Genomic DNA, 22626 nt, shown 5'->3' with positions numbered 1-22626 from the left:
TTAATAGGAATTTAAATAGCAAATATATACAGACAAACCAATGTTAACTGTTGTATCAAAACAATATTGATGGTAATAGTGTGACAAGACAAGGTAAGTTAAGAGGCAATATATATATATATAACATAAATGGAAATAATAACAGGGGAAAACAAAAGATGAAAGAAAGCCTACATCAATCCTGTTAAATACGCTCATTTCTTCTATCACTCGCTTACGCTACCACAGCACCAACCCAAGTAGCCGACTCCCTGTATTTTGTAGGTACCTTTCTTTTCTTCTCCTTTTTGACCTTTTATATTCCTCCTCTTATTTCACTGGTACTTTCTTGAGGTATACACTATATGCTGTATCTATATATTTGTATATTACTTTCTCTCTCATCCACGTGTATACATCTCTTTGGCGGTTTAGCCTCTTCTATTTCAATCGTTTTTGACCGCACGAAGGCCAAGAGGTCATCCCTGTTGCCGAGATTCATTTCGTCTTCCAATAGTTGGAGACACCAATCTGGTGCTTCGTGTGGCGTTTGATTTTCTGGTTTCTTGTTGGATGAAACGCCTCATCCTACTCGGCCCGTCGTCGACAAGAAATTGCCATCAATCATCAATCAATAACACTTATTTCTCGTTTAGCCCACTGGGAACACAAATCCATATGCGAAGAGGCACGAGCCGCTCTCCTCGTTGTGTCTGTAGAGTTATTCAGGGCAAAGGAACTATCTTCTTTTGACAAAAAAACCATGGCAATCGTAGATTCATGAATTATGCCATGATGGTATGGGCAAACATTCATTCCCATACTCTGTTCAGTCTCATCCGCCTACCTAATATAATATATGTGTGTGCGTGCGCGTGTGTAATCTTTCTTGTTTTAAATTCACGATTTGGATGACATTCTAATTTAATATTGATTTTCTGTCGCTGTTTCTTCAAGATTACTATATCACACTTTCAATTGCCTGTTACAGTGTCGAGTGAGACTGGTAGATTAATTTCCTTCAAAGGTTTCGTGCACGATTCGTTCATCTTGTGGGTATTTCACTACGTTGTGCTGCCATGACTCCTCCAACCCCAGTTTCTCAATTTAAATCCCTCTTTGGTGAACCCAATATTGCAACACCTCTTCAAAAACCCATCAGTGCCTGTTCAAAACTTGGCTCGCTTTTCTTGCCCAGAAGGTTATCTGTGCAATTTCAGGCTCCTCGTGGCGATTCAAGGATGTCATTGAAGGCTATTACTGTGTCAGCAACCACGGCCGAGAAAGCCAAGAAACCGTATCCTGGTGAATCCAAGGGTTTTGTGGAGGAGATGAGGTTTGTGGCGATGAAATTGCATACCAAGGAGCAGGCTAAAGAGGGAGAGAAGGAGATCAGTCAACCTGAGGAGCGATCAGTGGTCAAGTGGGAACCCACAACTGATGGGTATTTGAGGTTTCTTGTGGATAGCAAATTGGTTTTTGACACACTGGAAAAGATCGTCTCTGATGCTGTTTTTCCTTATTGTGAGTTCAATTTATAAGTTGCTTTTAAAGGCTTCCTTATCTATCTGTCAATCTATCTACCTATATAGTCTGATTATTACTATATTGTTGATCATGGTTTCCTCTTTTTGAGGAACCATTGCTGTCATTTATATTAATCATGTCTGTCCTTTATTGTTTACATGGACCATAAGTTGGTATTCCTTGAATTATCTTATAATTTCTAATGGCTAAATGCTGAAGTTCTTAGTATCTTTCTGTAGATGCTGAGTTCAGAAATACAGGATTGGAAAGGTCTGCAAGCTTGGCAAAAGATCTGGAATGGTTCAGAGAGCAAGGTCATACCATTCCTGAACCTTCTTCTCCGGGTCTTACCTATGCACAGTATCTTAAAGAGTTATCTGTGAAGGATCCCCAGGCCTTTATCTGCCATTTCTACAACATATACTTCGCCCATTTCGCTGGTGGTAGGATGGTTGGGAAGAAGGTAACTGATCATATGCATAATAATCGCTACTCAAAATTCTTGGTTTAACAGAAACTAACTGGTTTAGAAAAGTCTCACTTGTGGACTAGCATGTCAATTGTATGACTCACTTGTTGCTTTGCTTCATCTCCCATGTCGTAATGGCGTCATGATCGTTACTATGATTGTTACATGTTAGATATTGTTCTATAGATGAGAGAAGAAGGTATATTCGAAAATGAAGCAAGAACGTACCTGCTTTCTCTGTTGCATGGGTTGATGCACAAAATTCTACATCTGAGGCCCATAAGGGTATTGTCTATTTGCCAATACAGTCCTCCCTAGAGTTTTGTTGTAAATTTACTCTTTATGATTTGTTTTTACCTTACTCTGTATGCATCTAGTCCAACCTAATGTGAAGGTCTTGAACAATGAAATCTTCAACTTTTCTCGAGTTACTGAGAAAGTTGCATGTGAATGATTTACCACCACTTCTGGGAGGATATATGTTGGTTTCCAGCAATAAATGGAAATCACACTATTGTTGATCCTTCTCATAATCTTAAGACGCAGGCTCTATGGTGTTTTAAAACTTCATTTTCAGTGATTTTCTGGAGCTGAGGGAAAGATTAGTAGTAAATGTTACTTTAGTACTATGCTTAAGGGTTAAGACATTATTTCACTTAAGTTTTCAAGTTTAATCTACAGGTGGCAGAAAAGATACTTGACAAGAAGGAGTTGGAGTTCTATAAATGGGATGGTCAGCTTTCGCAAATGTTACAGAATGTGAGGGACAAGCTGGATAAAGTTGCTGAAGTAAGCTTCTTATACCATAAATCTTTAGCTGTTTTTTCCTTCAGATTTTATGGCTATTGCAATAAGTTGGTTCTATTGCCAGTAGCTGTATATGTCGTGCGGACAAAACTAACAGACGGTCAACAATAAAGAAATTATGACAGATAAAATGGAGCCTATCTTATAAAATTCTGTGCGGAAAAAGTTGATTTGTTTAGGTTTTTGTTATAAATTCTGTTTATTGGTAGCTGCCTTGACGATCGACCATCTAAAGACCATCCAAAGAGCCAATCAGTAGGGTCGAATGTTTGAATACTAGTCGAGTCAATCAGAATTGATTTATTTTCTTAATATTGTTAAAACATTTCGAAATTCAACAGGCTCATATTTTCATCACTACTTGATATCAGTAATTCTTTTTTTCTCATATTATAACACAGTCCTTGAAAATTTTGTTACGCACACACTCCATTGATTCATTGATGCTAAGATTAATACTCAGCCGGAATCAATTATCAACCTAAAACCATTGTTATTTAATAAGTTGCCAGGGGCAATAGTGGCTTATAAGATAACCATAGTTGAGTTCATAATCCATTTTGACATGTATAGATATGTCTGGTAACTTGTGAGATAATCATGGATTTCGGTTCAGTTGATTTTGACATAGGGTCTCAATGGATTTTATTAGGAATGGACTCGAGAAGAAAAGAATCATTGTTTGGAAGAAACTGAGAAATCATTCAAGCTTTCAGGCGAAGTTCTGCGTCTGATAATAGTGTCATGATAACAGTTGTACTGCTTGCTATTTGGGTAATTATTGTGTAAATAATGGCAAAGCTTAGAACATTGTGTGACCTGCATATTATGTTATTTTCAATTCATAAGGTTGCCTATATTTGTAATTATGCATGTTGACAGCTCCGTTTAACGAGTAAGCATTGTTTTCAACTTCTGAATTGCAAAAGTTATCGCACTTCAATGGTAGATAACCCATTAAATATGTCTCATGGAAATTTTTTCAAATTTACTCATGAATGAGGTTGCGAAATAAAGTGAAAAACACTTGGGTTTAAGTATTAATTGCAGAAATGAAATTAACAAATAATCACTATTTATTGTTTAAATGATTTATATTTTGAACTAAACAATTCTTAGGAAATAGGAGGAAAAATCTTAATGGGCTTGATTAAAAAAAAAAACAATAGAAAAATGGGATTAGAAGTTTTGAATTAATTTTACTTACTCTTTTATCTTACATTTTTTTATAATCCAATTTCTCAAATTTTTTAAATCAAATTCATGAAATTTTTTTCTTCCTTTTATTTATTTCCTCATACCAAACAATATAGTAGAAGCAGTGGGGATACACATGTACCCACACTCAATTCATGAAAGATATTGGGTGTGTGCAAACATTGTTTAATGAGTAAACCAAAAAACCCACTTAGAGAGGAAAAATGAACGTCCAGGTGGCCTGGGAATGTGCGCTAGTAGGATTAGTTAGATGATGTCCCAACAGACATATTGGGCGGACCACTTCGCCTCGAGGCCTGGTTCTAACTTGATTGGCCCAGCGTTAGATGGCTTGATCTCTTGTTATCGAAATAAACCTAATTAACAAAAAAGTCTTGTAGCGAAAAAAAAAGTCATATGTGCAAAGTAGTACAAAAGTAAATAATAATACTAGTAGTAATAGTAATAATAAAGGTTAGTATCATCTTCCGTCTTTAAAATTTGACTTTATTTTTATTTTCATCTTTGAAATTTGAAACTAGTGACTTTTATTTTAGAAATTTGACCTTATTTTGGACCACCTAAAGACTTTTAATCCTTGCCTTATTGTGTTTAGTCCTAAAACAAGGTTTCACCAACCAAAACCAATAGTTTCAAATTTCAAGGATGAAAATCAAAATGAAATCAGATTTTAAAAATTGAAGATCATAAGTCAATAAATTAACTCAAACATACTTTTCGTTTATTTTTGTGAACATGTAAATTCTATTCCGAAGAATAAATTTGACCAAATTTTGAAAAAGGTTTTTGATTGTAAAATAGCTTAAAGAAGTTAATTATGGTAGAAAAAGAATTAGGTTACAACATTAAAATGCTACCATGTTACTAAGAGTTTAACTTAATTCAAGAACAACACAAAGAACTTAGGGCGCACAAACAAACCTACAAACCCACCAGGAATCATCACTACAAGACTTATGGTACAAGAAAAATAAAAGACTAAGCCCGGCCAACAAGTCATAATTACTTAAATAAGCATTTAACCACAACGTGATACAAATAAACAGCATCAATAAGTTTTCCAAGAAGTTAAGCGTGAATCCACAATTGGTCACATGCAATAGAATCCTATGGTCTTTAGCTATTCTACCGGCACTAATACTCCATCAAAATATAGTAATAAAATTTTTTAGTGAAAGTAAGTGTATAAGTGAATACAAAGACATGAAACCTAAGATGACAATATAAATACATTATAAGCCTAAGCCACAAGAGGTCCGTTAGGCTGTGTACACTTATGCCTTAAGGTGCTTTCCCTTACGTCGAGTTGAATTAGAATGCTCTCATGAAAACAGTGAAGAACAATGGTTTGAGATATTTAAGTCCTAGTAAGTGGTTCCAAAAAATTATAAATATGAGAAATAAAATAGAAGAACAATGGTTTGAGATATTTAAGTCCTAGTAAGTGGTTCCAAAAAATTATAAATATGAGAAATAAAATAGATTGATGTATTATATTTAGGACCAGATTTGATTTCCTAATTAACTATTATATGAAGTACCAAATGTAGTGTTATGTTAATTATGATTTCAATTGATCTTGATTCAACTATGATTAGTCCACTGATCCTTGAATTATTGTCACAGTCAATTTAGTTATTAGTCCACTGGTCCTTGAATTATTGTCACAGTCAATTCAGTTTGGTCTAGTTTTCAGTAACTTGGAAATAATATTCACCTTTTCTTTTATGCTAAAACTATTAATTAAATAGATTATGCAAAAGTACACTTTAATTTTTAACTTCAGGCAAGGTTTCTTTTAATGTAAAATTTTAATTAAGGACCATAGTAGCTAGTTTATTTTAAACAGCCTCCAAAACATTCTGAAATTTCAATGCAGGACTTAGGGACAAAGTGAAATTAATGATAGAAAACAAAAGACAGTAATGCCCTTGTTAATTGTTGCTTGAAATTTGAAAAGAAGAGGGCTGAAAATATGAGAAAATTTCATCCCACTTTTCCCTCTCACTAAAAAATATCACTCACATTCCCTATTCTTTCCTTTCACAACTTTTTCATCTCTCCCTTTTGAAAACTCTCAAACAGCTTCAACGGTTGAGAGAGATTCTCGTCATCGCCATTGTTCTAGTGTAGCCATTGTCATGGACAAAAGAGGAAACTTGAAAGGCCGTCGCTTTGGTGTGTGATAGTTGGTACAACAAAAAGAAGAGGAAGGAAAAAAAGACATCGATTGAAAGGCCATCGACAAAAGAGAAAGGAAAAGTAGAAGAAACAAAAGCCAAATACAAGAGTGAAGTTTGGTGAAGGTAAGCCTCCTTTAATATCTTGAATATTCTATTTGTCCAAGTGGGTTTATTTGGAAGTGAGATAGGCTAATGGACTCCTTTTTGTGAGACTGAATCTTCCAATATTCTGTTAGTATATTAAGAAAAAAATCATCGATTGTTTGGGTCTATTTTAATGATGGATGCTTTGTTTTTTTACTTTTGACAATGTTGGATTATTCGTTTATCTTTATTTTGGTTTTTGTGATGGGTGGTCTATGAATAAAAGTGTGGGTGGGAACATTATGTTTAAGATAAGGTTTGGGCTTGAGAGAAGAACTCAATTTTTGTCATTATTTTTTGTTTAGTGGCCTAACAATTGAAGTTAGGCAATTTATGAGAAAAAGTAGTGCATTTATGAGTTGATTGTGGCAACTTGATATTTAGTGGCCTAACAATTAAAATTAGGCAATTTATTAGAATAATTAGTGTATTTACAACTTGATTGTAACAACTTCATGCATCATCCTATAACAAGTAAAGTAGAGAAATTTTCAATGATAATTAGTGTATTTACAAGTTTGGAGTTTATTTAACAAATGGAGTGGCATGTAATGGATTTGACTGTACTATTTAGTGTACTTATTAATGAAATAGTAATTATTGTGTGAAGGCTTAAAAAGATGACAAAGAAGAATCTAGAAGTTATTGGGTGGAAGATATTTAAGGCTGAATTTTAGGGAAATAACAAAGAGGAGATACATAGGATGAAAGCAATATCAAATCCTACATCAGAAGTGTGGAAGAAAATGACAAATATTGAGAAGGAGCCATATAGAAAAAAAGAGAAAAAGTTGACACAAGAAAAGAAGAAGAAATATGTGACACTATTTTTGACCAGATTTTTTCCATCTAAATTCAAGGAAGTGGCTAATTTTGTCCAGGGGAAAACAAATTTAAAGAATATGGTAGAAAATTTAGGGTTTGGGAAGCTATTATATATCATGCTGAAGAAGATTCCAAGAGATTTATCTATGGAGGTTATATGTTCATATGATCCTCCCACAAAATAACTGACCATAAGGGGGAAGACATTAGCTATAAAACTTAAAGTGGTGAAAGCATTAATGGGCTTACAAAATAAAGGTTTAAAAGTGAAGTTAAATTACTTAAAGGATGAGGTGAAAGAGCTGAAGAGAAAACATACGCCATTGACATATACTGAAGTTGGGGAAAAGCTAATGAGTAAGAAAGATGATGTAATGTTTGAGTTCTATTTTGTTCTCTTTACACCGGGAACTTTTCTTTATCCTACCGAAAATGCAAGTGTTAGTGAGAAAGTGTTAAAAGTAATGGCTTGCACAGAGAATACGTGGATAGAATTTCATTGGGCAACATTTGTGCTTGATAAAGTCAGTAATGAAATACAATGGTACAATATAGGCAGTAAAGAAGAAAAGCTTGAGGGTTCAAAAGTCATTAAAGGCTGCATCTATTTGTTACTAGTACATATATATTTGCTTACATAATTAAATGGAAGATTTTACTAATTACATTATTCATGTATTGCTTAATTTGATTAATAACTTATTATGTTTTTTTTTCAGCTTTACTTTGCAAAGCTTCCCATTGGCAGAAGTTGTATGCAAAACATGTGATGTAATTAAGTATTGGGATGATAAGGCTGTAAAGAAGAGAACTCAAGTAGAAAAGAAAAGTTGATGTGGCCTCTTGTTCAGTCGCACTATTGGTGAAGTAAAGTCATCAACACAGCCAGAGAGGACAAGCTTCCGAGACCCGGTAAGTAGTACTAATGTAGCAGTCTCATTTGGTGAGAGTATCAAGATGACAGACTCACTCTCTGTACTATCAATAGGATTAATTATAACAAGTCAGACACTCATATGTATGTTTTCTGACATACTTTTAAATGTGCAGGACAATAAGGAATTTTGGTTGAAATTCAATAAAAAATTAAATAGCAAGATGGAAAAGCTTTGAAGTTATGTTTTTAAAGAATTGATGAAGTTAGAAAGCAAAAGACCTAATAGTGTAAGAGATAAAGGAATGAATGCTGCAGAGGTAAGAGAACATCAAAATAAAGATAAAGAAAAAGAAGAAGATCATGATGAAGACAGAGAAAAAGAAAAAAGGATGATGAAGATGAAGAAGAAGAAGAATGAAGAAAAAGAAGAAGAAGAATAGCCAGAAGAAGATGAAGATGAAAATGAAGGAAAAGAAAATGATGCCGAATCTAAAAACGAAAAAGAAATTGAATAAGGCAAGAGGAAACAAAAAGTGGTGCAAGGTCTAACAGACATGTTGTATCGGCAGTAAAGTCACCATATCAAGCTATGTATGTGAGAAAAGTTAAATTCAGTGAGAAGGAAGCATTTTATAAAATTTATACTGTTTAGTGTTTGCAAGACAAGGGGGAAGAGTAAGTGTAAAGAGTGCTTCAAGTTATGATCGCATGTGAATAATAACATCATAATATTTTAACTTTCATTTATCTATTTTTAGCTTGTCAGTTCTGGCTGGAAACCATTCCAGATTTGTGAAAACTGAACCGGTTGAAGGACATCAACAAAAAATTAAAAAAAAAAAAGCCTAAAACCTGTAATCTTGTGTTATTAATTTATTATATTTCAAAAAATATATTAAAAAAAGAAGACCCTTTTCATGTTTTGTCGTGAGTGCCTTAAGTCCCCACTATTTGAAACCAAACTTCTCCTTCTCTCTATCTTCTTCCTTTGTTCACTATGCTCCGCCATGCTCTGTCATGCTCCGTCCGTATACGCCGTTGTCTACCATCATCTATAGATTGGTTTTATTTTCTGATTCTGTCTCTCATCTTTATCCATCATGCTACTATTGTTGAAGTCTTCAAGGTGTTGGAAAAAGCCAAGTTAGAGAAGTAGAGACTTGAAGACAGATGTGATCATAAATTTAAAATCATCAAAGTCCAAATCTATTGCATTCTAAATAGGTAAATGATTCTCTTCTCATTGGTATTTATAAAGTTTTTGCTTAAATATTCTTTGAAGCTTTGTTCTGGGTTGTTTCTTTGGTGAATCTCTATGCTCTGTTTTTTTTTGTTCTCAAATATCTCTAAATATGCAGTTTGTAAGTTAAAAATTGAAGCTCTTTTCCTTTAGTTGTATAGTATTGATATATTGGACTTGAAAGATGCATAATGTTATGGTATTGGATGTTTGTGATACTTGGCATTTGAAATAATTCTGCCAAAACCATAGTTGATTACCAGAGACGATAGAAAAGATAATATTTAAGTAGAGGCTAACGTATAAGCTTTTATATATATATATATATATATATTAAGCTGTAACTATCTGATGTATAAGCTTATATATATATATCGAGTAAGCTGTAACTACCATATCTATATAGATATATATCTGTTTTCGTTTGTAACCAAGAGGATTTCGTTGAAGTACTTTAGAATGAAATTAGAGAGAAATATAAAAATAGATAGTAGGACCTAGCTATATGTGTAGAGTCAGAGACTTAATATTTAGCTATCTTCTTGGCTTGTTATTTTTTATTTGTTAGACTATACTTGTATATTTATTACCACTTTGATAGTGCTCATTTAGTGTATATCACTATATCTAATAATTTGCAAGTTTATGCCTTATGGAACAATGATAATTGATTCATTATTCTTTAACTTAAAAGAAGCTTTATGGGTTAAAGAAGGCTATTGGGGGCTCTAATTTGACCAAAAACTAAACCTAAATGATCCATAAATTATAACTAATTTTTACTATTTTCATAAATTATAATTAATTGTTTAAATAATTGAGTGCTTAAATTCAAAATCCTTTTCTCAAGTAACATGTTCTCTAAATATGTTTACTAGTTATAATTAATTGATACTATTGTATTATAGAAATTAGAAGATGTCATCCCAATCCCAACAAGTATCCGCTAATGCTCGCTCTACACAATCTCTGAGATCGAAGGTTAATCTTGTATGGGAGCATTGTGTTTAAGTGGCTAACAAAAATCCAGGTGGCAAACCTCGCTTGAGATATATGTGTTGTGCAAAGGAATTCTATTCATATTGAAACTCAGTTGACAAGTTAGAGTACTCTAAATGATATCTCATTATGATCCAATTGAGAAATAAAAATACAGTACAAAGTGTCAATCTATATACGCACAATTGATAAATGAAAAAGTTGGAATTAACAATAGAGGATTGTGAGGGAAATATAATCGATTCACTCTTACAATATCTCAATCACAAGCCCTTTAGGATTTAAGATTAGCTTGAATATTTTTAGGGACCTTGAAATAATAAAATCTTTGAATCATGACTTGAGTGTAATTTTCCCGAAAAGCAAACACTACCTCTTGTGTTTAACCGCTATAAATATACTACCATGGGTAAAGCCATCCTCGCCTTCATCTTCGTCTTCCTTGAGGATATGAGAAAAAACCAAAGTGGGAAAATGGGTCTATTGGCTGCTTCAAAGAAGTCTCACGCTGTGTGTATCCCCTTCCCAACATAAGGCAATGTCAATCCCATGCTCAAACTTGCAAAGCCTCTTCACTTTCATTAACATCGAGTTCAACCATAAACACCTCCTCAAATCTCAAGGTATAGATTCTTTCAATGGCCTCTCTTCCTTTCATTTCAAAACCATCCCTAAAGGAATTCCCAGCTCCGACTCTAACGATGTCATTGACGCCACACAAGACATACCTTCCCTTTACGAATCCACACGTAGAACCTACCTGGTTCCCTTTAGAAACCTCCTTAACAAACTCAATAATTCCCCTTATATCCCTTCCATCACTTGCATAGTTTCTGATGGTATCATGAGCTTCACCGTCAATGCCACCGAAGAACTCAGAATCCCAGATGTCCTTTTTTGGACTACCAATGCCTATGACTTTCTCTACTATGTTCATTTTCACCGACTCATTGAGAAAGGCTTGATACCTCTCAAAGTTATATATAAATATGTAGGCTAACTTCCATGGTACATGCTAGCTAGCTTTATGCATTTATTACAACTTGTTTGGTATACACTTAGATGCATTATGTTAAGTCAGAAATGTTTGGCATATAGATCCGAGTGATTTAACAAATGGGTATTTGGAGAATATTGTCATAGATTGGATTCCAGTAATCAAGGAACTGTGTTTAAGAGACATGCCAAGATTTTGGAGAACAACAAACCTAAAAGAATTCATGTTAGATTTTTGGCTGGGCGAGTATGAGAGAGCCAAGAAAGCTAGCACAATAATTTTGAACACATTTGATGATCTAGAATATGATGCTTTATAAGGACTACCTTCTAATTTTGCTCCTGTTTACTCCATCGGTCCCATAAATCTGCTGACAAATGAGATTATCACTGACAAGGACTTCAAACATATTGGGTCACACTTGTGGAAGGAAGAACCAAAATGTTTGGAATGGTTAGATACAAAAGAACCAAACTATGTGGTTTATGTAAACTTCGAGAGCATCACAGTGATAACGAAAGAGCAAATGATAGAGTCTGCTTGGGGACTGGCTAATAGTAACAAAACCTTCTTATGGGTAATCTGACCCGATCTTGTTAACAGCAAAAACACAGTTCTTCTTGCCGAGTTTATTAAAAAGATGAGAAATAGAGGGCCATTATCAAGTTGGTGTCCACAAAAACAAGCTCCGACTCATTGTTCAATAGGAGGATTCTTAAAACATTGTGGGTAGAACTCAACGATTGAAAGTATTATTGGCCGTTCTTCACAGAGCAGCAAATGAATTGCAAAGTTGCATGTGAAGAATAGGAAATTGGGTTAGAGATAGAGAGTGATGTGAAGAGGGAAGGAGTTGAGAAGCTAGTGAGAGAGTTAATGGAGGGAGAAAAAGGAGCAGAGATGAAGAAGAAGGCACTTGAATGGAAGAAAATGGTGGAGGAAGCTACTTGTAGACCAGATGGACCTTCATTTCAGAATTTTGAGAGCATGGTTCGACAAGTTCTTTTACCAAAAACTGTTACCAACTAGCCAGATATAGTTTACCATAGTGGTTGGGTTTCCATAATTTCCATTAGTATTTAATGCTAGTTTCATTGTCTTTGTATTGTGTATGTTATCAGCCTGGTATGTATATCATTATCATAGTAGTCACCTCTGTGATCACTTTGATTAGAAATAATTTCATATAATGATGGAAACGAGTTTTAATGTTAAGGAGAGGTATGATTTACGACTTCCCATAATTAATATGAAGACTCAGTTGAATAATTTAAAGATATTAATAAATTTAAAAAATTACTTAATTATGGTATATGTTACCTGATCTTTCTAAAATACTATCTCTAGTTCCTAATATAAAAGTTAGGTGGGGGTTAAATTTAATATTAAATATAAGACCTTAATCCATCCGCCAAATATCCCTATTGATTACAAGAAGCTCCTACCACAGGATAATTCAAATCATCCAACACATATGATTAAAGAGGATAGTTTAGGTAAACTAACACATATTTGTGACAAATAATCAACTTGACTAATTTTTTTAACATTCCTTAATTAATTATCTAATTTTGGACTACCAATGCCTATGACTTTCTCTACTATGTTCATTTTCACCGACTCATTGAGAAAGGCTTGATACCTCTCAAAGTTATATATAAATATGTAGGCTAACTTCCATGGTACATGCTAGCTAGCTTTATGCATTTATTACAACTTGTTTGGTATACACTTAGATGCATTATGTTAAGTCAGAAATGTTTGGCATATAGATCCGAGTGATTTAACAAATGGGTATTTGGAGAATATTGTCATAGATTGGATTCCAGTAATCAAGGAACTGTGTTTAAGAGACATGCCAAGATTTTGGAGAACAACAAACCTAAAAGAATTCATGTTAGATTTTTGGCTGGGCGAGTATGAGAGAGCCAAGAAAGCTAGCACAATAATTTTGAACACATTTGATGATCTAGAATATGATGCTTTATAAGGACTACCTTCTAATTTTGCTCCTGTTTACTCCATCGGTCCCATAAATCTGCTGACAAATGAGATTATCACTGACAAGGACTTCAAACATATTGGGTCACACTTGTGGAAGGAAGAACCAAAATGTTTGGAATGGTTAGATACAAAAGAACCAAACTATGTGGTTTATGTAAACTTCGAGAGCATCACAGTGATAACGAAAGAGCAAATGATAGAGTCTGCTTGGGGACTGGCTAATAGTAACAAAACCTTCTTATGGGTAATCTGACCCGATCTTGTTAACAGCAAAAACACAGTTCTTCTTGCCGAGTTTATTAAAAAGATGAGAAATAGAGGGCCATTATCAAGTTGGTGTCCACAAAAACAAGCTCCGACTCATTGTTCAATAGGAGGATTCTTAAAACATTGTGGGTAGAACTCAACGATTGAAAGTATTATTGGCCGTTCTTCACAGAGCAGCAAATGAATTGCAAAGTTGCATGTGAAGAATAGGAAATTGGGTTAGAGATAGAGAGTGATGTGAAGAGGGAAGGAGTTGAGAAGCTAGTGAGAGAGTTAATGGAGGGAGAAAAAGGAGCAGAGATGAAGAAGAAGGCACTTGAATGGAAGAAAATGGTGGAGGAAGCTACTTGTAGACCAGATGGACCTTCATTTCAGAATTTTGAGAGCATGGTTCGACAAGTTCTTTTACCAAAAACTGTTACCAACTAGCCAGATATAGTTTACCATAGTGGTTGGGTTTCCATAATTTCCATTAGTATTTAATGCTAGTTTCATTGTCTTTGTATTGTGTATGTTATCAGCCTGGTATGTATATCATTATCATAGTAGTCACCTCTGTGATCACTTTGATTAGAAATAATTTCATATAATGATGGAAACGAGTTTTAATGTTAAGGAGAGGTATGATTTACGACTTCCCATAATTAATATGAAGACTCAGTTGAATAATTTAAAGATATTAATAAATTTAAAAAATTACTTAATTATGGTATATGTTGCCTGATCTTTCTAAAATACTATCTCTAGTTCCTAATATAAAAGTTAGGTGGGGGTTAAATTTAATATTAAATATAAGACCTTAATCCATCCGCCAAATATCCCTATTGATTACAAGAAGCTCCTACCACAGGATAATTCAAATCATCCAACACATATGATTAAAGAGGATAGTTTAGGTAAACTAACACATATTTGTGACAAATAATCAACTTGACTAATTTTTTTAACATTCCTTAATTAATTATCTAATTTTGGACTACCAATGCCTATGACTTTCTCTACTATGTTCATTTTCACCGACTCATTGAGAAAGGCTTGATACCTCTCAAAGTTATATATAAATATGTAGGCTAACTTCCATGGTACATGCTAGCTAGCTTTATGCATTTATTACAACTTGTTTGGTATACACTTAGATGCATTATGTTAAGTCAGAAATGTTTGGCATATAGATCCGAGTGATTTAACAAATGGGTATTTGGAGAATATTGTCATAGATTGGATTCCAGTAATCAAGGAACTGTGTTTAAGAGACATGCCAAGATTTTGGAGAACAACAAACCTAAAAGAATTCATGTTAGATTTTTGGCTGGGCGAGTATGAGAGAGCCAAGAAAGCTAGCACAATAATTTTGAACACATTTGATGATCTAGAATATGATGCTTTATAAGGACTACCTTCTAATTTTGCTCCTGTTTACTCCATCGGTCCCATAAATCTGCTGACAAATGAGATTATCACTGACAAGGACTTCAAACATATTGGGTCACACTTGTGGAAGGAAGAACCAAAATGTTTGGAATGGTTAGATACAAAAGAACCAAACTATGTGGTTTATGTAAACTTCGAGAGCATCACAGTGATAACGAAAGAGCAAATGATAGAGTCTGCTTGGGGACTGGCTAATAGTAACAAAACCTTCTTATGGGTAATCTGACCCGATCTTGTTAACAGCAAAAACACAGTTCTTCTTGCCGAGTTTATTAAAAAGATGAGAAATAGAGGGCCATTATCAAGTTGGTGTCCACAAAAACAAGCTCCGACTCATTGTTCAATAGGAGGATTCTTAAAACATTGTGGGTAGAACTCAACGATTGAAAGTATTATTGGCCGTTCTTCACAGAGCAGCAAATGAATTGCAAAGTTGCATGTGAAGAATAGGAAATTGGGTTAGAGATAGAGAGTGATGTGAAGAGGGAAGGAGTTGAGAAGCTAGTGAGAGAGTTAATGGAGGGAGAAAAAGGAGCAGAGATGAAGAAGAAGGCACTTGAATGGAAGAAAATGGTGGAGGAAGCTACTTGTAGACCAGATGGACCTTCATTTCAGAATTTTGAGAGCATGGTTCGACAAGTTCTTTTACCAAAAACTGTTACCAACTAGCCAGATATAGTTTACCATAGTGGTTGGGTTTCCATAATTTCCATTAGTATTTAATGCTAGTTTCATTGTCTTTGTATTGTGTATGTTATCAGCCTGGTATGTATATCATTATCATAGTAGTCACCTCTGTGATCACTTTGATTAGAAATAATTTCATATAATGATGGAAACGAGTTTTAATGTTAAGGAGAGGTATGATTTACGACTTCCCATAATTAATATGAAGACTCAGTTGAATAATTTAAAGATATTAATAAATTTAAAAAATTACTTAATTATGGTATATGTTGCCTGATCTTTCTAAAATACTATCTCTAGTTCCTAATATAAAAGTTAGGTGGGGGTTAAATTTAATATTAAATATAAGACCTTAATCCATCCGCCAAATATCCCTATTGATTACAAGAAGCTCCTACCACAGGATAATTCAAATCATCCAACACATATGATTAAAGAGGATAGTTTAGGTAAACTAACACATATTTGTGACAAATAATCAACTTGACTAATTTTTTTAACATTCCTTAATTAATTATCTAATTTTGGACTACCAATGCCTATGACTTTCTCTACTATGTTCATTTTCACCGACTCATTGAGAAAGGCTTGATACCTCTCAAAGTTATATATAAATATGTAGGCTAACTTCCATGGTACATGCTAGCTAGCTTTATGCATTTATTACAACTTGTTTGGTATACACTTAGATGCATTATGTTAAGTCAGAAATGTTTGGCATATAGATCCGAGTGATTTAACAAATGGGTATTTGGAGAATATTGTCATAGATTGGATTCCAGTAATCAAGGAACTGTGTTTAAGAGACATGCCAAGATTTTGGAGAACAACAAACCTAAAAGAATTCATGTTAGATTTTTGGCTGGGCGAGTATGAGAGAGCCAAGAAAGCTAGCACAATAATTTTGAACACATTTGATGATCTAGAATATGATGCTTTATAAGGACTACCTTCTAATTTTGCTCCTGTTTACTCCATCGGTCCCATAAATCTGCTGACAAATGAGATTATCACTGACAAGGACTTCAAACATATTGGGTCACACTTGTGGAAGGAAGAACCAAAATGTTTGGAATGGTTAGATACAAAAGAACCAAACTATGTGGTTTATGTAAACTTCGAGAGCATCACAGTGATAACGAAAGAGCAAATGATAGAGTCTGCTTGGGGACTGGCTAATAGTAACAAAACCTTCTTATGGGTAATCTGACCCGATCTTGTTAACAGCAAAAACACAGTTCTTCTTGCCGAGTTTATTAAAAAGATGAGAAATAGAGGGCCATTATCAAGTTGGTGTCCACAAAAACAAGCTCCGACTCATTGTTCAATAGGAGGATTCTTAAAACATTGTGGGTAGAACTCAACGATTGAAAGTATTATTGGCCGTTCTTCACAGAGCAGCAAATGAATTGCAAAGTTGCATGTGAAGAATAGGAAATTGGGTTAGAGATAGAGAGTGATGTGAAGAGGGAAGGAGTTGAGAAGCTAGTGAGAGAGTTAATGGAGGGAGAAAAAGGAGCAGAGATAAAGAAGAAGGCACTTGAATGGAAGAAAATGGTGGAGGAAGCTACTTGTAGACCAGATGGACCTTCATTTCAGAATTTTGAGAGCATGGTTCGACAAGTTCTTTTACCAAAAACTGTTACCAACTAGCCAGATATAGTTTACCATAGTGGTTGGGTTTCCATAATTTCCATTAGTATTTAATGCTAGTTTCATTGTCTTTGTATTGTGTATGTTATCAGCCTGGTATGTATATTATTATCATAGTAGTCACCTCTGTGATCACTTTGATTAGAAATAATTTCATATAATGATGGAAACGAGTTTTAATGTTAAGGAGAGGTATGATTTACGACTTCCCATAATTAATATGAAGACTCAGTTGAATAATTTAAAGATATTAATAAATTTAAAAAATTACTTAATTATGGTATATGTTGCCTGATCTTTCTAAAATACTATCTCTAGTTCCTAATATAAAAGTTAGGTGGGGGTTAAATTTAATATTAAATATAAGACCTTAATCCATCCGCCAAATATCCCTATTGATTACAAGAAGCTCCTACCACAGGATAATTCAAATCATCCAACACATATGATTAAAGAGGATAGTTTAGGTAAACTAACACATATTTGTGACAAATAATCAACTTGACTAATTTTTTTAACATTCCTTAATTAATTATCTAATTTTTATATTAAGAACCAGATGTAGTACTTATATACGTCATTATGTTATATCATATTTATATATTAATTTATAAGCTAGGCAAATTAATTTAGAGAAAAATAATAAGTATACCTACTTTAAAGTAATTTTATTTTTAGTTTCCTTAATTTTTACAAATTAGTCAACTAGATTTTATATTAAGAATTAGAGATAGTGTATATATATATATGTATATGTGATATTTTTCTTTTCTTTTTTTTTTCCAAAAAAAAGTCATTATTTTTCTATTTCATTTTATTCTATACCATAGATTAAATTAAGCTTACGATATCATCATTTTAAATTTTTTATGTTACTGTCACAAGATTTTTTATTTAATATTTAGTACTTAATAGTGTCTCAAGCAAAATTGTTTTTCACAGAAAGATATTTGTACCTAGTAAATAATATTACTTACCATTCATTTAACTGTTTATTTTGCTAAAAACATAATTTTAAATTGATTAATTATAATCATATGATAAAGTGAGTGTAATTTCTCTTATAAGATTATTAAGAGCCCGTTTAGTAGGCTGAAAATTTGGAGAAGGAAAAGGAAAAATCTTATTTTCCCATTAGTGGAACACATTTGGCAGCACCATTTTCTTGAAAACCAATTTCTGATGGTGCTGGATTTTCCCTTATACATGGAAAGCACTCTTCCCACCCCTTTTGGTGGGAACTGATTTGTAGTCCTAGGTAGGAAAATCCAAAACGCAGATAGGCCCATAAAAATAACTCAAATTATTGTTCCGACTCTGATTTTCTTCTCATAGTAGTCTATCTTGTTTAAGGAAATGAAGAGTTGAACTATCTTACTTGCATGAAAAGCTACAAACTTCTCATCCAAGAGACTAAAGGAAGAGCTTGACATCTTCACAAATAACCTACACCAATGACAATGAAGTAAAGGGAACAGAGTCATGGACCAAGCATGTGATGCGAAAAAGATCCGGTAGTAGTTCTCTATAAAAGTCGACCCCAATATGTTGATATTTGTGCAATAAATAGTTCTTGAACACATCTCTCGCTCATCTCGAGGCTAGGAAATATAACATTATGAATCCAAGATAGGAGGAGCATTGTTAGCTCACACCGGTCTATCATATTTTCATACTAAGCAAAAGAATTTATTTTAACATGCATGCTAATCTTCTTTTGGTTTTCATTTTAGGCCACACTTCATGTCTTTTCCTCCTCTTAATTATTAATCTAACATCAATAAATCCTTTTTATGATTTAAACACAATTGGATAGCATATCATCCTAGGGTTTCATGCTTCTAAAACTCAACAAAACCATAGGTAAGCTCAACAAAACAAAGAGCAACATAAACTACATCAAAATTCATAACCATGCCTTGTCTTGAAGCTTAGTTTGGCTTGGGACTTCTTGCTCTTCCTCATTAAAATTTCATGCTCCCCCTATCTTGACATGCTTGGCCAAAAATCTCTCAGAAAATAGGGAAGGAGGGGTATTTATAACACTTGCCTTGAGATTTACTCTATGGTAAAAATCAAGTTACCATGCTTAATTACTCACTGATATGGGGTAGGGTATAGACCGGCTAGAAATAAGTATAGGATGAAATGAGATCCCAAGAAGACCTGCCTCTTGTAGCCCCAAATACAAGAAACTAAACGAATGATTGAGGTAGGACCTTAAGAGAACTTATCTCTTACAATCCTAGCCATAAAAACACCACAAGATTGATCACTCTATTGATACTATTGAGTATTCTCACGAGAATATGAAGATGCAAGCAAGGCTCACATAAAAAGAAATAAAATTCTCATGTTATTAATCGTTCAAATCATCTTTAGTCTAAGAAGAGTACATATTGAATTAGTTATATACTAAGACTCTTGAAAACCCTAAATAAAAATCTTAGTTGATAACCTAAGCCCCAAAAGCCCATTATAAGCTATTAGAGCTTAAAACACTAACTAAATAAAATGCATCAAAAATAGATGCGAAAATACAATAAAAATAGGAAAATCAGAAGATCTTTTAGAATACTCTAACTTGCAAGTCAAGATAGAATAATCTAAATCACTCACTACCTAAAATGATCCCATCATTATTTAGAAGGATCTTATTTGACTTTACTATTAATGAAATACATACTAAGTAAGTCTTTGCCTTCAAGAAACAATCAATACAAAATAGAAAATTATAAAACAAGAAACTAATTAAAACAAATAGAATCCTATTTAATGTAATATAAGATTGCTCTTGATACTTCTTAAATCTTCTTGAGCAATCTTTCTCTTCGTAAATGCTATTCATGTTCATAAGCATGTATGAACTTTTTAGACATCTATTTGGGCCTGAATCTGGGTGAATCATGTTCTGAAACTCCCATAGTCCATAACACAATGCATTCGCATAACATCTCAAAATTTTACGCTCTGAAGTACAGAAAGTAGTCTAAGACAGAAAGACTATTAGACCTTTTATGGCAAGAGTCCTAGAGGTTCTCTGGAGGGATAGAGAGATTCCCAAGGATTAAATTGCAAAATAAAAGTTTTCTATGATTGATAAAAGAGGAAGTTAGAGACTCTAGTGAGGTTTCAGGGGGTTGACTATATGGAATTGAGGTGATAAAAGGGCTAGAGGTTATGTTAGAAACCTCAGTAAAAGGGTTTCGTAGGTTAAACCTGAGTAGGGACCTAATCGTAAACTTGAAAAGTTTCAAGCCGAAAAGGGCAGTGATGGAAAGTACGCCCAAAAATTTTAAAAAATTCAAAAAAAAGGGGGAATGAGGTTTTAAGGCCCATATAAGACTAAAAATGATGAAAATGCTTTTGAGGCAAATTGATGAAATTCCTAGGGTTTTGACTAATTATGAATAGTAGTAGAAATTAAATTATTTAAAATATGAGGAGGCCTTAAATAATTGAAAAAAAAAGAGAAATAATACTTGAAAAATTATTACATGTTTTAAAAATAATTCTAACCCCAGAAAGTGAGGAGGTTAGCTTTAATAGAATTAAAAGCCTATTTATACACTATCCAGGGAAAATCAAAATAAATAGTTTATGGGTTGACTTTTGACTTGAGAAAAATTAGAGAAATTCTCTATGATGAATGAACAGCATTGGTACCGAGAGACAGATTCTCAAAGTTATGGACTGGTGGAAAGAAATCAGTCAATTTTACTCCAAAATAAATATTATTAATTATTTTAATAGAAGAATAAGGGAAGAGCATCATTTCCTCTTTAGGCATGTTATATAATGCTATGAGGTTAATTGTGATGAAAAAAAGGATGCTAGAACATGTCCTAGGGTTACCAAGTAAGTCAGGACCTGAAAAAGTACCCCATACTATGCATAATGGCAAAATGAGGAATACTTAGGAGTTGCATTTTGCACGAATTTTTTATTAATTTTCTCCCTATTTCGATGCCACAATAATGAAGGGACATGAATGGAATAATACACTTTGTTAAGGGTTAAATTTGGAAGAATAAAATTATATAATAAAATATTATGCTTTCTTTACATATGGGATATTGTGTCCCTTGAGGTGGCATTTATATTAAATGAAGAAGATACCTAGAAGGGCTAGGTGTCAAGAATCAATATGACAAAAGAACAAATAGCAAATAGACTAAATGAATAGCCAAGACCAAGCCACACACAAAAGATCAAGGGTTAAGATTTGAGCAAAATTTCTATAAATACCTCTCCCCTCCCATTTGCATAACTTTTTGGCCAAGCTAAGAAAAAAGGGGAGGAGAGACTAAAACTAAAGATCAAGAAGGAGAGGAGAAAGCACAAGGAAAATCAAGCAAGATCAAGCTCCAAAACAAAGTATGTTCATGGTTTTTGATGTAATTTCCATTATCCTTCTTGTTGTTGAACTTGGTTGAGTTTTGTTGGATTTTGGCAGCTTGAAACCCTAGGGTATGCTCCCAAAATTGATTGCGTAAGAACAAGATGAAATTGATGTTAGAACAGTGCAAGGCTTGAAAGGAATAAGAATCAAGTGGTTTTGTAATGAGTTTATGAGAAATCCAACTTCCCCTAACTTAGGTGAATTTATGCTAGACCTAGGGTTCTTTCTAGGGTTAGATTTTGATACTTCCAATGAGTTTAAAATGAAAAATTATGCATGGTAAAGGTGAGAAAGTAAGTTTGGAAGTATTGGAATTGAAAATGAAATTTTGGTCCTAAAACCCTATAGTGTTTAGGCAAGTTGAGTTGAGGTAAAGAGGTTGGATTTTGTTTAATTTGAGTTTGGAAATAAATTCTACATACAAAATTATGGGGAAATAGCACATGGGATTAAATTTAAAAAGATTGGAAACCAAACTCAAAAATTAGAAGTTAATGTGAAAAAGAGAATTAAGTATGAATGTGCTGATTTAAATTGTGATTAATAATGCCTTACTAAATGTTTGATAGGCATTTGAAAGTGTCAAGAGGAGAGCATCAAAGAGCAAGGAGGGGAAGCAAAAGATAAAGCTTGAAAGATGTAGCAAGAACATATAACTTAATGTTAACTTGCTTTGTGTGTTGTTTGCTATTTATGTTATGCCATGAGGTGGTTGAGCTAGATGTGTTATGACAGAATTGATGATGCCTCTGTCGTTAAAGCACTCAATTAAACTAGGCCCTAATTAATTTGTAGTTTAGGATCGACCTAGGTCATTACTTCCAAAGAGCAATTTATGGGTTTCTTTAGGTAAAAATTTAGGTGATAAAAAAAATGCAATAAATTGGACCTAAACTAAAATGCAAAATTCTAATTCT

General features: G+C 33.5%; 1 protein-coding gene and 1 pseudogene across 2 annotated transcripts; both read left to right on the top strand.

Moving 5' to 3' along the window:
* Positions 1-467: 467 nt before the first annotated feature.
* LOC114740175 (heme oxygenase 1, chloroplastic-like) lies at positions 468-3704 on the top strand. Of its 2 annotated transcripts, XM_028928305.1 has the most exons (5): positions 470-777; positions 971-1503; positions 1746-1969; positions 2657-2764; positions 3435-3704. In XM_028928305.1, exons 2-5 carry the CDS (start codon positions 1059-1061, stop codon positions 3528-3530), a joined length of 873 nt encoding a protein of 290 aa, XP_028784138.1. In that variant the 5' UTR covers positions 470-777; positions 971-1058; the 3' UTR covers positions 3531-3704. The 2 variants fall into 2 exon arrangements, with proteins under 2 accessions (XP_028784143.1, XP_028784138.1); XM_028928310.1 differs by lacking the exons at positions 2657-2764; positions 3435-3704 and adding an exon at positions 2162-2642 and having other exon boundaries at positions 468-777.
* A 7038-nt stretch (positions 3705-10742) lies between these two features.
* On the top strand, positions 10743-17307 carry LOC114740193 (7-deoxyloganetin glucosyltransferase-like; annotated as a pseudogene).
* The last annotated feature ends 5319 nt before the right edge of the window (positions 17308-22626 follow it).

Source organism: Neltuma alba, unplaced genomic scaffold (genome assembly GCF_004799145.2).
Source record: "Neltuma alba isolate B1F8T4 unplaced genomic scaffold, ASM479914v2 tig00000530_pilon, whole genome shotgun sequence".
NCBI classification, from domain to species: domain Eukaryota; kingdom Viridiplantae; phylum Streptophyta; class Magnoliopsida; order Fabales; family Fabaceae; genus Neltuma; species Neltuma alba.
The sequence above is the reverse complement of the archived record's forward strand: the minus strand, read 5'-3'. Positions and strand labels throughout refer to the sequence as shown.